This window comes from Diadema antillarum, unplaced genomic scaffold, assembly GCF_040938485.1.
Source record: "Diadema antillarum isolate AM-2024a unplaced genomic scaffold, OU_Dant_1.0 scf00000017, whole genome shotgun sequence".
NCBI lineage: Eukaryota > Metazoa > Echinodermata > Echinoidea > Diadematoida > Diadematidae > Diadema > Diadema antillarum.
In genome coordinates, this window is record NW_027270906.1 from 937911 (window position 1) to 952464 (window position 14554).

At 38.5% G+C, this 14554-nt stretch overlaps 1 protein-coding gene across 1 annotated transcript; it reads left to right on the forward strand.

Annotated features, from left to right (window-relative positions):
* Positions 1-1046: 1046 nt before the first annotated feature.
* On the forward strand, positions 1047-8881 carry LOC139727129 (28 kDa heat- and acid-stable phosphoprotein-like). The gene is made up of 6 exons (XM_071638112.1): positions 1047-1166; positions 3564-3670; positions 5441-5551; positions 6341-6462; positions 7197-7348; positions 8667-8881. The coding sequence occupies exons 1-6, from the start codon at positions 1154-1156 to the stop codon at positions 8699-8701; spliced, it is 540 nt and encodes a 179-aa protein (XP_071494213.1). The 5' UTR covers positions 1047-1153; the 3' UTR covers positions 8702-8881.
* Positions 8882-14554: the final 5673 nt, after the last annotated feature.

The following is a 14554-nucleotide window of genomic DNA, read 5'->3' on the forward strand; positions in this document are numbered from 1 at the left end:
GTGTGTGTGTGCGGGGGGGGGGGGGGGGAGGGGGAATTATTCCCTGTAATTCCCAAGGTGTGTACATAATGAAAATTTTCTTGCCTTTTAATAGAAAAGTGTCCGTTTCTCCCAATTGTGCACCAGATTGCTTAGTATCAATTCTGAAAATGCAAAATCTCTCAGGTGAGCTGAATGAGTTACCATGTACCATGATACTAGTCATTCACACTTCTCTAAATATTCATTTTGAATTCTTTTCTCTTTTTTTTTTTTTTTTTTGATAGAAAAAAAAAATATTTAAAAAATTCACCCAAAGAGTGCACCATAACAGATCACTGAATTTTAGGTCTGAAAATTATGCAAAATCTCTCTCGACATGTCTTGAGGGGATCGAGATACCCTCCTCCCCGCCCTTGCACATGTGTTCCAAGTTTTGCCCACCCCCCCCCCCCCCACCCTCCCCCATTGTGAAAACAGATTGACATCTGTGTCCTTAATTATCAGTCCAGATCCTCAATCTTTTTTTTTTTTTTTGTGCCCCCCGTTTAAAAGGCACATTACCTTTACAAAATTTCAGGATCCTCCCCCTTTCTGCCCCGTTCATCACTCACCAGTGGCGATTGGGATTAAATTTGGATTTAGATTATAATTTAGTTCATATTCATGCAATTTGGAGAGTAAAAGATCCGAAATTTGCTTTAGAGGTTAGCCTACTCTGTTCTCCGGATTCGTTTGAATGTTTTATTTTCCTTCGATGCGTCGACTGTCATATGCAAATGTATGCCACGGAAAAAACAGAGAAAAGAAAAAAAAAACGACGCACTTGACATTGGAGTTGACGATTTACATACTAGAGTACTAGTAAATTATTTATGTGCCGTAAGCGAAACGCGCGCGGGCGCGCGAAATGAACCGCTCGACATACAGTACATTGCATGCACTGTATGTAACGATGAAATGTGTATTACTAGTATGGATATAATGCATGCGATGCAGCCCTTGGCCCTACCAAAGGGCTTGCGCTTGTAGTGAGAGTGTGTTGCCAGTGAGTGAGAGCTGAGAGCCTGCCTGAGACATATTGGCTTGAATTGCTGCGTAATTACCTAGCCATTGCAGCCGAGATTCACTCACCTACATTCTACTTTTTACTGTGACATCAATCCGTGACAAGATGCCAAAAAAAGGTAAATTGGTAAAAGAGTGTGTACCTATATAGGATACGAAGAATGTTAGTCTTTATGACTTTTGACACGTGTATTCCCGTCAGTGCGTAATTGCCTTGGTCCCATCTATCGAAGACTATGTTTCTGATGTCACATACACTATATACAGTGTAGGTTCTACTAGAAATAGTTCTATTCCAGTTGTCCAATCTGCCTCATGTTTATGGATTACTACAGTTAGTGTAACTTGTCATCTATTATTGTGTCATCATTTTGCTTTCCTTGTAGTTACCACGACAGCATTGCACAGCTTCATTCTAACGTATCATTTAGATTTTACTAAAATGCAGATTTCTGCTCTATCTAGCGCGCGTTACTGTTCTAGATTGTAAATTTACCAGTGTAAAAATATTTTGTTACCGAGCTCTTGACCATATTCAATGGCGCGTATGGCGGGCATGGGCCATGTAAACCGCTGCGCGCTGCGCTGGCACTAAAAAACCACCAGTTTTATTTTAGGCTTATTTACATCAGTAACGACAACATTAAGCTTCTCTGCAATATTTAACTACAAAAATGTATACAAAATCATGTCTGCAACAATCTAATTTAACCGTTAGAGTAAAATATCCCGTTTGCGGCAGTTTAAGCATTGTTAGTGTTTTTCCAACTTGTAAACAAATCGGGCAAATTATTTTCAACCATTTCATATATCATAGACAAGATTATTCATTAACGCAATTGTTTTCATAAAAGAAATTTACAATTGACCAATACAGTTTTCATGATTTACCAGGGCAAAACCCGGCACAATTTTCGCCGATAACGATAAGGGCGATATGCGACGTAGTATTTCTGCTAGCGGCACGATGTACAATCCCTATGCAATGCGCGCATGCTCCGCGATCTTTAGCTGAATGCCTTCACATGTCTCGCAAAACATTGCGTAAGCGCCAATTCCCATTGCGAAAGCATGTGAAAATAGCGGGTGCACATGCATCGGCCGCAAACAAGATCGTAATTCTGGCGGTGTTCGGCCCACATCGGCTCGCGAAAGTTCTATTTTATTTGAGGATACGACAAAAAATCAAGTTTCTTGAACCATTATTTCTTAATTGATGTGTTAAGAAGTACCGAAAATTTTATTTTGGATGCTATATGTTGTCATTTAGGTGAGAAAATTTCACTTTCGTCAGAGATCGTGCCCAATGTATCGGTTGGTTTTTGTTGATTGCTAGTGTGTTAGTATATGTGTAGTATGCATGTAACAGTGCAGTGCTGTGTTTAGCGGTATATTACCGTGTATGTTGTACCTGCAGTGAACGGCTGCACGGCCGCTTACTGCCGCAGTTACTCTAATAGTCTACATGCCATGTTACATGTATCAAACTACTTTTATGTTAATGTTGATTATAAACGTTTAATACATCATGAAATTAAATTTACATCATGAAATTTCACAGAATCCCCAAATTTATCACCATGATAATCCATCAGAAATCAGTCCAGCCTCTCTCTCTCCAGAATCTGAGAATGCGGACACGCGATATGCGCGTTCAATGTCACACGCGCTATTCGCGTACAAGGCCACTGAAAAATGGGCCGCGCCATACCTTGTTGCCGTTGGGTTGCACCACGGACGTTGCCTCGCCCGTTGGTGTTTAAATTCTGGCGAGTCGGTACTTGCATTCAACCGCGGTACATTTAATCACTGCATTGGCACGTACGGAGATTTTTGTTTTTCTTTTGTGTTTTTGAGGATACCATCACACTCTGAGCTTGCGATTTATAAGTGAAAAGTCTCACACAAAATGGCATGATTTCTCAATCTTTAACACTTTTTAGGTGACCCTGATTCTCCACACTGGATTTCATTCGCGCTTACTTTGGAAAAGTTGCGCAGATTCTGCGTTTTTGACGACAAAATTCACGTTGAATTTTGGGAGGTGACTAAGGCACTTTTCTGTTGTGAACGATTGCCAGTATATGAAATGGTGCATGTGATTCACATGTGCTGTAACAGTAGAATTTGCTGGCTTGTGATAAGTCAAAGTGTTAGAGTCCAGATTCTGGAGGCCATCCGAAAACTGGGGATTTTCCTCTATCTATTTAAACAGAATGATTTTAAGCTGCGAGGACTTCACCTATTGATGTATGTAGTAAAACAAAAAGTTTAATCTCACTAGAACTAGGTTCTATGCCTGTGCCTGAGAGTATGTGTGGAAGTAAAAAAAGTGTTTTGTCAGTATTCATGAGAGTAACATGTCCACATGCATGCAGAGTAGGTGTCATATGACATGCCAAATCTTCACATTGTGCATGTGAACAAGGACATGCATATAAAACTAAACAGTGACTGCCTTAAAGAAATTCCAAAAAAAAAAATACCCAGTGGGTAATTATTTTGTTTTTCATCAGGTGGAGGAAGGTCAAAACCCCAGCACAAGGGACGTGCTCGGAAGTTTACCTCACCAGAAGAGATGGCCGCTCAGATGAAGGAAGATGAAGAAGCCAGAAAGCGAGGGGTAAGCAAAAGAAGTCTTGATCTGCTAGGAATGATTCATTCTTCATATAACAACATCTGCTGGAAAGGGAAATGCCAAAACCAGCTCATTACCACTGATGAGGCTTCCTACTTTGGCCTAAATTATGTACAGATTACTTTGTTATTCAAGGACTGCACTGCAGCAACTTAGTACAGACTTCGTGGTAGAGATGGCATTACAAGTACTTTCAAAATGCAGTCATATTTCTGAATATATGAGTGGGTATGCAAGTAACATATAAATGTCATGGAATGTCATGTCATTTTTTGTTTTTTTAAGTTTTGTCTTACATGCTTGGACTGGATGAAATGTATAAAAACGGGACACAGTGTCATATTTTGTAGTCTTATTATTTTCTCTCTTACAATCTTAGGTCGGATAAAAATGAGTAGTCATGCACTCTGACATACAGGATACCATTGCATCTATTTTAACTGTAGTATATGTCATAACACACTATTTTGGTTTATGGGGGAAATTATCTCTTCTATGTACTCTACTAGGCTTTTTGGGCTGGAACAACCTTGTACCGTTGAAAAAGCTATTAAAACTGATACTCTGATAGCTGCAGTAATTGTTTGATCTTTCAGGAACACTTAAGAGACAATAATGTTATGCCTGCATGAAAATATCTTTTTATGCCTCCGCCAACGAAGTGGCTGGAGGCATTATGTTTTCGGGTCGTCCGTCCGTCTGTCCGTACGTCCGTCCCGTTTTGTTTTTGTCGATATCTCAAGAACCGTGAGGTGGTTTTGCATCAAACATGGTATGAGGGTATATCCTGGGGGGATAATACTTTGTTTGGATTTTAGGGTCACGGGGTCAAAGGTCAAAGGTCACAGGTTATTTTGTGAAAAAAGGTTGAAATTTCATGTTTTTCTCCATATCTCGCAAATGGTTCAAGGTATCTTCATGGAACTTAGTATATATGCATGTACCGATGGGCAGTGATTATCTAGGGAAGTTGGAGGTCATGGGTCAAAGGTCAGGGGGGGGTCAAAGGTCAAGGTCAACTCCTCAAAATATCACTACTTTCCTTATATTTATGCAATGCCTGAAGGATTTTTTTTTAACTTGATGTATGCATGTATAACCCAATATATATTCTGTGGGAAGTTTCTTGCCAAAAGGTTTAAAGGTCAAGTGAAAGTGCTAAATTGCACGTCTTCCTCCATATCTCAAAAGTAACTCAAGGTATTATCATGAAACTTACATATTTATGCATGTTCTACCTAACAGTGATTCTCTTTGGAACTGTGAGGTCAAAGGTCAAAGGCCAGGTTTAGATAGTACTATTTTACCATTTGATACTGAAATTATACTTTTTCTCAATACCTTGAAAATTACTCAATGCATAAACTTATAAAAGGGTCAAAAGTCAAGTACAAATCATCAGTTCCCCCAAATACCTGCACTCTGACGTTTTAATCATTCATCCAATTGAACCTAGTTCTAGGAAAGTGAACATTCAGCACATTTGTGGCAAACCTGTCATTTTAATATTTTGCCAGTTGTGTGAAACTGTCATCACACATTGTCAAGACATTGTACTATAGACCTATTAGGAGAACCATGCATTATGGCGGAGGCATACCAGTCGCCATAGCGACATTTCTAGTTCATAGATATTTTTGTTGGCAATCAGTAGCAATCAGTCAAGTAAATATGCAAGAAATCAGTGTTCTATCCCAATTTTTGAAGGGGTTCTAGCCTTGATACTTTAATTCATGATGTCTGCTTCTCACCTAGCCAAGGGGTGATGAGGATGGTGGTGAGGAGGATGAGAGTCCGCAGAGCAGAGCAGGAAGACTGCCCCCATCAGACTCTGAGGAGAGTAGCGAGGAGGAGGAAGAGGAATCGGTAGGAATCTTATCCCATGCAGTCAAGAGATTACATCTAATGTAGCATGATTGGGGTAACTTACATGTTTTGTTAACCCGTTCAGGACAGTTTGATTTTGCTGCACTTATTCCCCATAGACGCTTGCCCGAGTATACTCGGGACTCATCCTCACTGGTTTAATGAAACAATACTATCCATATCTTTTGGTGTCAAGTTTAGTAATTGTACTTTGCCTTATCAACAGATAGCAGTGATTTAAGTGAGTATCACACGATGTGATGCTTTGCAAAGCATGAATAAAAGCAGAATGAAGCTGCAGTATGCCAATGTCAACACCCCAAAATGAAAGAATGGTAGTAGGAGAGTAAAAAGTGAGTGTAGGTTCTCCAGTGGCATGCTAACTGCTGGCTTGTGTCAAGACATGGTGAGGGTATCAAAATCAACCCAATTCATTCTATACTGTAGCAGATGTAGACTTGCTAATTAGAATATAATCACTGTGATATGAAGTTTGTCAACATCCCTCCATAGGAACACACAGTCCATTATATTCCTTTCTGGCCCTTCATTGTCTGTAGGATCTTGTACAGTTAAACACTCTTAGTTTACCCAATTGTCATAAAAAAAAAAAAAAAAATAGAACAAACAAACGAGTAGTAGCTTTGATGCTCACTGATATGTGCCATTGGAAATTTACCTGGTATCTGTATATACATGTATATGAGGTACGTGTTCAAATTGAGTTAGCATCTTGTTTCTGTACTTCACCCTTAATCACTGAAGGAATCGTTTCTTATCTCCTTACAGAAAGGAAAAGGTGTGGAACATCTTATAGAAGTCTCAAATCCCAACAGGAAATTGCAGAAGATGCAGAAAGCTTCCAACGTCGATGTCAACCAAGGAGTGCAAAATCTCTCAAGAAGAGAACGGTGAGAAAGCAATTACATAGAAGAGTTTTCAATGAACTTTTGGATGCCAGTAGTGTGATTGTTGTAATCCTGTCTTTATTGATAAATAAAACAAAGGACATGTTGACATATACCAGGTCCATGGTCCTATTCTTTATACATGGCAGGTAATGAAGCACAGATTCTAACAGTGAACAAATTACAATATAGGTATATTTACAGCATATTTTTTAGGTTGACAACAATCACACAAAATCTAAGTGATCACCATTCATTTCCCCATGCAGTACATATACACTGTATTACATTTCTGATTGCTGAAGTGTTAATCCAATTGTACTATTTTTCAGATTTTTCCTGGATACAATTACATTATTTTGAGTGTGTGATTGTCAATAACGAATGAATCATTTCGTTATTTGTCCAGGATTCGTATCACATCTAAAATATGAAATAAATTTTTATTTTTGTAGACTGATTCATAAAGTTAGAAGATTCTTTATGGCATTCTGTTTTATCTGTTTCGTTCTCCAGAGTTTCATTAGAACAGTCTACCAGTGTATGATGATTTTGTTGCAGTTGTCAACAATATCTTGAATAAGTTACTGTTTTGTTGATATTATGTCACAGCACAGGGTTTGACCGTCGCATGTGCTTCCATAGAACGTTTTTTTTTTTCTTTCGTCAGTCACCATTCTCAACATGTTTCTCACATTTTTTGCCAGTTTAATTTCTGTTGTTGTTATATTTCCCAGAGAAGAGATAGAGAAGCAGCAAGCGAAGGACCGATACCTCAAGTTCCACGCAGCGGGGAAGACGGAGGAGGCTCGGGCTGACCTGGCAAGGCTAGCAATCGTTAAGAAGGAGAGAGAGGAGGCGGCCAAGAGGAGGGAACTTGAGGCCAAAGGTCAGTTTACTGTAAAACCAGGCTGCACACTGGCCACTGGTCGGATGGTCAGGACCAGTAAAAATCACTGTTGGACCAGTAACTTTTTCAAAAATGGACCAGTAATCAAATGGAAAAACTGGGTACCTACTGGTCCAACAGGGACTGGCCGAACCAGTAGAAAAAAGGGGTTATTGTGCAGCCCTGTGTAAAACCAGACATTTTGCGTGCATGAAATTTTTGTGCATTTTGCAAGGAGCCAAGATTCGGAAGTCAAAAGCACGGGAGAGTTTTTGTCTACCCACATGCACTGAATGCCAGTCACCAATTCACAAACGTCTCATGCCGCAGATGTTTCTGGGCTTACAGTATTACTTACGAAATGCTTTCATCATTTACATGCATATTTTGTCCAATAGTACTGATGATAGCGATAACGAAGATGATAAAAGTAGCATTAGTGGTGAAAAGATATTGATAATGTAAGTGATAGCGATGAATATGATGACAAAGATAATAGTATCAATAATGATAATAATTATAAAAGAGATGAAAATGATAATGATGATAATGATTATGATAATAGTAACAATAGTGATAATGATGATGATAGTAATGATGATGATGAGGATGATGATGATGATAGTAATGATGATGATGAGGATGATGATGATGGTGATAGGTATGAAGCTGTTGTTTTGCTTTTCCACAGCCTAGTCATTGCTAGCCACTGCTCTTTTGAAGGGCCTTGCAATCAATGAGCAATGATCATTAGTTCATGAGACCACAGCCCTAATAGCAGTATTAGAGCACTTCCCTTCAGTACTTCCTGTTTAATAGTCAATACACATGTATGACTGTGATTGTTATCACAATCGCCATTCCTAAAATCATTGATTAAATCAGTCAATGAAATCAATGAAAATCATTACAGAATGTAAGAAGTAGTCGAGGTGGTAAGGAACTAGAAACTCTTTACTATCCTAAAATGTGGCATTTTATATCTTTGGATATCAATAGAACTTCAGTTATTTTCTGCGTCATATGAATATATGTACAGTTGTAGATGTAGAGAGCATCAACTGGCTGTATGTCTGGATCTCTGACCATCTGAGTATTTTTTCATGTCAATGAAACAGTGTGCTGGGTTAGAGAGTCATCTTTTGAGAGAAAATGATTAATTGTTTCATCTTTGTCTCTTTCCTCATTGCGTCCTTTTTCTGCTGTCATTCTGCTTTATGTGTCTGTCCAAAATCTGTTTGTGTGTATGTCTGTCTGTCGGTCTATGTCTCCATCTCTCTCATTCGGTGCCTGCCTCCTTTTTGATTTGTTTGTACAGCAAAAGAATCTCAAAAGGCCAAAGGCAAGAAATGACGACGGAGACGGCCAATATTTTCTCATGTCTGTGAGCGCAACTACATCTCTGCAATGCTAGTAAGCCTGCAATAAGAATGGTCGCCCTGGGTCATCTTTCTGGAAAACGTCCACGTACTGGCAAGAAGATAAGCGAATATACCATGTCAGCGGTGGTGTGCCCACCCACTCCACCGGAGGGAAAGAAATGGATATGATTGCATTGGATGCCCGATGCAGAATTCCACCGTGTCAAGCAAATGTGATTTTTTTTTGAACGGCTACTTCAAGATCTTAATTCCCCCCGTAGTAGATGTTTTTGTTTTGTCTTTGTTTTATTTTGTTTTTAGTATGTATATACCATCTTGAGATAGACTTCCTGTCAACAATTACTCCAAATACCAGGGGTGAATGCATGCATAATATATTATGAAAGAAGGAGGGGTAACTGTCCACTGGTTGGGGGGGGGGGGGGGGGTGGGGGACGGAAGACATGCTGAGGAAGGCATAGAAAATGGACGTTGGTTACTTGTTCAGAACAATTTTGATGTGGTCAACATATCGCAGACAGTCAATTTAAAAATGTTACCAAATATTGTCAGTCCATAAGTAGTTGTCCATTAGATAAGATTTCTGATATTTCACCTGTGAGATCCTGTTAGATCACTGTGAAACATCAAAATACAGTTAGTAGTGTAGCGTGCAGCATTCATATGCAAAAAAGGCTCTATTTCAGTAAGATCTGGGGGGTGTTTCATCAACGTTTGTCGGCGCTGAAAACTTGAATAACCATAGTAACAGTCAGTGACCAGAGCATCTCAGCCAATCAAAACCAAGGATTTTGCTGAAATTGGTCAGCCTCGACAGCGGCGACAGTTGTTGGCGCTGACAAGCGATGATGAAACACCCCCCAGTATTTCAGTGGGATATTGTCTGTAATCAATTGAGTCTGTTGCTTTTTATACCAGAGCCGCGAGTTGTTTGCTAGTTGTCAAATGATAGGGAATAGCCATGCCCTGTGGCTTCATATCATTGTTCAAGTCTTTATATTTACTCAAGGATTACGTGCCATAATCTGGCTCCATTTTACAGTGGCGGATCCAGGGAGGACTGCAACCGGTGCATGCCCCCCCTCCCTTTATTTTTTGTTGAAACAAAAGAAATGAAAAAAAATTGGGGGGAGGGGTGCGTGCGCCCCCCCCCCCCCCTTTAATTTTGTAAACGCACCCCCTCTTTACAGAATTCCTGGATCCACCCCTGCATTTTATTTATGCATTGAAGATGAATCATACATACACCTAGTGGCTTCCATTTTGTTGGTTTCTCATCACAAAGCACAACTCTTTGCTTATCAATCAATGTGCAAAACAAAGCTCACATGTCCATCTGTTGCAGTTCAGATGTTACGGTCATACACATGCTCAGATTCCTCAGCAAGTATCGCATAGATACGTAGGGGATGCTCTGCAATCCCCCCCCCCCCCCCCCCATGTGAAATAGCATTGTTCTGCCAGTCACTCATGAAAAATAAGAGATGAATTGAAATAATGGACTGTAATTTCATATCGCAATCAGCTCTGTGTATCTTCAAGTCCACTTTAAGTGGAAATAGTGCAAAAATTTCCTCAGATTCAACGTCAGAAACGGTTGTTGATTTGAATTGTGGTCATGTTATAGCAAATTACCAAAAATCGAGTCTTGAGTTGTTGGGAGAGAGAGGGAGAAAAAAACAACATATCAATTTCAACTCCGAGTTTATGAATTTTTGTGAATATATTGTGCCGGTCAATTAAGAATATATTACTTTAGTAGTCAAATATATGCTTTAGTGTGGCAGAGTATAGTGGCTTCGCGAATTTTTCAGAAATTTTGTGGCAAAGTGCTATTTATCTCTCACCTGCCTCCATTCAGTGTGGAATTGACTGTGAAAGTGGAAATTTTCATGTGAGTAATTTTGTTGTGTTTGGTCGGGCAAGATGAATTTTGAGTATTCTTAATGTCACAGAATCATAACATTGAATAGTGTTCCATATACGGAGCAAATATATTGCATGCTTTTATTTTCGCGCTAATTTCTGGTCGCGCAGTGTGCACGAAAATTTCTACTTTTACAGTATTCCACTTCCACAAGCCTTGCAGGAAGGACTATTGGTAGTCTTGTGTGTAACTTGGCTGGTCTTGAGGTAGAGATATTTCATTTTCTAAATTGGGAATTAACTGCTTCTTATGTTTCTTTAAAGAAGAACGTGTCTTGTGAATAGATACGCAGAACATTCATGTTCCTCATAAAACAACATGTGTACGAAGTCTTAAAAATGTGAGTTTTTGCTGGCTTCTGAGTTACATCATGTGGCATGTCTGAAAACTTAATGGTCAGAGATCGAGATGGTGGCATAAGAAAAACAAAGTGATAGATTCTGTGTCAAAGCCACACCAAGAATATGATCTGGTGTGTCCATTCCACTTTGAATGGTCAATCATGAGTTCCAGTTAAGATCAGAAGATATGTACGCAGGCCTGCCTAAAGCCTGTAGCTCTTTTAACTAGTAGGTACACTAACATACCAGTACATCATTAGTGTGTTCTAGACAGGGGGTTATTCTGTAAGATTCCTCCCTAGATAATATCTCTTGGTTCTCATTATGCAATATGTCATTTATTAAAGGTTAAAATAACATATGACCCTTAAATGTCAATACACAGTTGTATATGAAATTCCTTGGGGAACAGCAAAATATTGTGTGAATAAAATGATCGTCTTGGGACTGCCTAGGATTTTCAGGTAATGGCTTTTGGCAAACAGTTTCAGCTTTTGTTTCGTTTTTGTTTTTGTTTGTTATTTTTACTGCCAGAAGTGGAAACAAAATGCTGAATGCAGGGAATATTGTGGGCAGGACAAGCAGCATTATAATATGATGTGAAATTTTGTACAAAGTATAGACTTTCCTAATGTCGTGTAGCTAGCAAAGTTTCCATGAAGGGTCACTGACAGTGAATTGTCATCCGACATAATATTATTTCTCCTCAGTTTTGTCTTGCTCTATTCTGTCTTTTGCTTCATATGATGTCAAAGCCATTATAATCATTATTGCTGTTTTTTTTTGTTTTTTTTACAATTCAATGTTTGCATTTTCTGAAATGTATTTATGAACTAGTATGCATTTATAATTATATGTGTACTACTTTAGTACATGATATTTTGAAGAAGCTGCAAATCAGTCTCGTTGAAAAAATTATCTATCGTTGATGTCTCCTCCACGTAATGTGTACCCAGAATGTAACAAGTTTGTGTCACTTTTCTTCAGTTTGGTTATGATTTCAGTGACATACAGAAAAAACTGTAATAGGGTTGTGCAGCATTCACTGCCTTATTTGCTGTACTTAAAATATTTGTCTATTAACTCTCTTTGTTGCAAATCTAGTCATGTTCTGCACATAAATACTCATGTATAGCAAGACTTTCATCCCTATGGATTTTCATGGTTTCAAAGCTACAGACTGTATACATTTTTATTATTATCTTTTTTTTTTTTCATGGGGGAGAGGGCCGATGAATTGATCTTGGTAATATCTTTTCATATTTCTTTTCTGAGTTTACTTCCCTCTTATTAATTAAGTTCTTATTTTTGTGTTTCGTTCTTATTTTTGTGTTTCGTTCTCCTTCACATTATGTTTGGAATAGAGCACTCACAAGCCTACTTACTTCACTTGTGATATACTGGTATGTAATAGTGTATGTCTCAATTCAATTCTTTATTATTTCATTGGCACTGCATGCCTCAGAAGTGCATCTCTGTGGATTGTTTATGTAATAAAGATTTAACTCCACCTCAGAAATCTCAGTGTATGTATATGTGTATGTGTATGAAGATTTCCACATGGGATGGGTTATACTCCTAGATAAATGCAACCCTCCACTGGACTGGACAATATTCACAACTGCAATGATAATGTATGTGTGTATGTCTGTGTGTTTGGGTCTCTGTGTCTTGTATACACGGTGTATCTCTGTATGCAAGCATTCATCGCTACCATGCGAGTACCATGTAAATACTGCAGGTGAAGTCATATACCAGGTTGCTACAACACACACGCACACACACACACACAACACACTGCAGACCCACTCCGTTTATCAGTAAAGCCAGTTTGGCTGTAAATTTTTCATACAAGAGGCTTTGTATGGAGTTAACTTTGTACATTGTACATTTGTTCTGAATATTCATTTATTGCACAATACAGTGCATATCAGCTGGAGTATATTTTGTGTGTCTGTGTGTGTGTGTGTGTGTGTGTGTGTGTTAAGTTGTGGATACATTTGTATGTTTGAAGCCAAAACAGTTTTCTCGTGTGCTTGCAGAACTAAATTTTTGCTAATCTGTACACTTATGTATAAGGAATGTGTGAAAGAATGCAATTACAATTAGGTAGTGATGAAAATGTGAAACAGTAACCAATATGGTTCACACAAAGTATTTCAGTTTCAGAGCTTACCCAATCATCCTTGCTACGGAATGTTATACATTCGATAACATCAATTACAATATATTGGTCCATAATGGTATCCATCGCTCACGTGGGTGAACTGCTTGCAGTCTGTTCTGCGTGTGATTCAAAACTACTGCTTGGACATGATTCAATCATCACCAACCAGCAGCATTCTACACACCCACTAATGACTGGGGAGGGCACTCCCTTGCGGAATAAAAGTTGGTATACCAACTATTTCACACTCTTTGATCTCAAAATAATACATTGTACTACAAAACAACTCGATATCCTGACAAATGGTGTCTGTCGGCCAGACAAGTTTCTTGATAGATCTTTCCGATATATAGCAAGCAAATTCAAAATGGTAGAAGATGAATGTTAGAGTCTCGCTAAGTACTATGTTTCAGCTTTAAGAAAATGGGCAAGAGTTGTCTCTCTTTCATAAACAAGCACAGATACACAGACAGACACACTTCTCTGCACACCCACACACACCCTCTTCACTGACCACGTATCCTCTCGGTTACTGTAAAACGAGGAATTTTCGCGTGCATTTGAATTTCGCGAGCGCCAAGATTCGCAAAATTAAAATGCACGCAAAAGTTCTTGTCTACACTATATGCATTGAACGCCAGTGGCAATTCGCGAAAATTTCATGCCGCAAAAAAGGCGGTCAGCTCCAATTCGCAAAAAATTCATGCCGCGAATATATCACGTTTTACAGTATTTTGAACAACATAGACGACACCATAATTGAAGTCTTCTCAAAGGAAGACAACACAAACATAACATATGAAAGAAATGCATCATAAAACTCCATTAATTGTACATTGACATATTTGTGATATATTTTAAACATACCTTTCAATATCATCTGAAGTGGAATTGTGACATGGCCTATGCAGTGGTACAATGTCAATTTTTTTCGGTGAAATTTACTATTATATGCACACTGAAAGGTAAATTCATATTTCTCCATGTCATATAAACAACTTGACAATATCAACATAGACTGATATCATTTTAACAGAATGTCAGCTAATTTTGTTCTGTGTTTTTTGTTGTTGTTTTTTATGACAAGTACAAAATAATGACTCATTTTCTATTCCAAAGGATGACTTACAACTTATTTGTAGAATCTATGGAATTGCAGTGACACTCCCAAAACAACTTTTAATGTTAGAACCGGTAAATCACGTACTGGAAATCCTTATTCCTTTCAATCTCATCTTACTGCTCATCAAGATGGGCTGAAACTTGGATGGATAAAATTCTTATCTCGAAACTTTAAGTATATTCTATTCAATGTACTCTGATTTTCTCCATGCACATCTAATTTTGAGGAATGCACATCTTTAACTCATTAATTTGGTTGGACAGAAC

Coding starts and splice junctions, on each gene's coding strand:
- LOC139727129 (XM_071638112.1), top strand. Junction 3,671..5,440: donor AAGAAGCCAGAAAGCGAGGG/GTAAGCAAAAGA, acceptor CTTCTCACCTAG/CCAAGGGGTGATGAGGATGG. Junction 6,463..7,196: donor AATCTCTCAAGAAGAGAACG/GTGAGAAAGCAA, acceptor TATATTTCCCAG/AGAAGAGATAGAGAAGCAGC.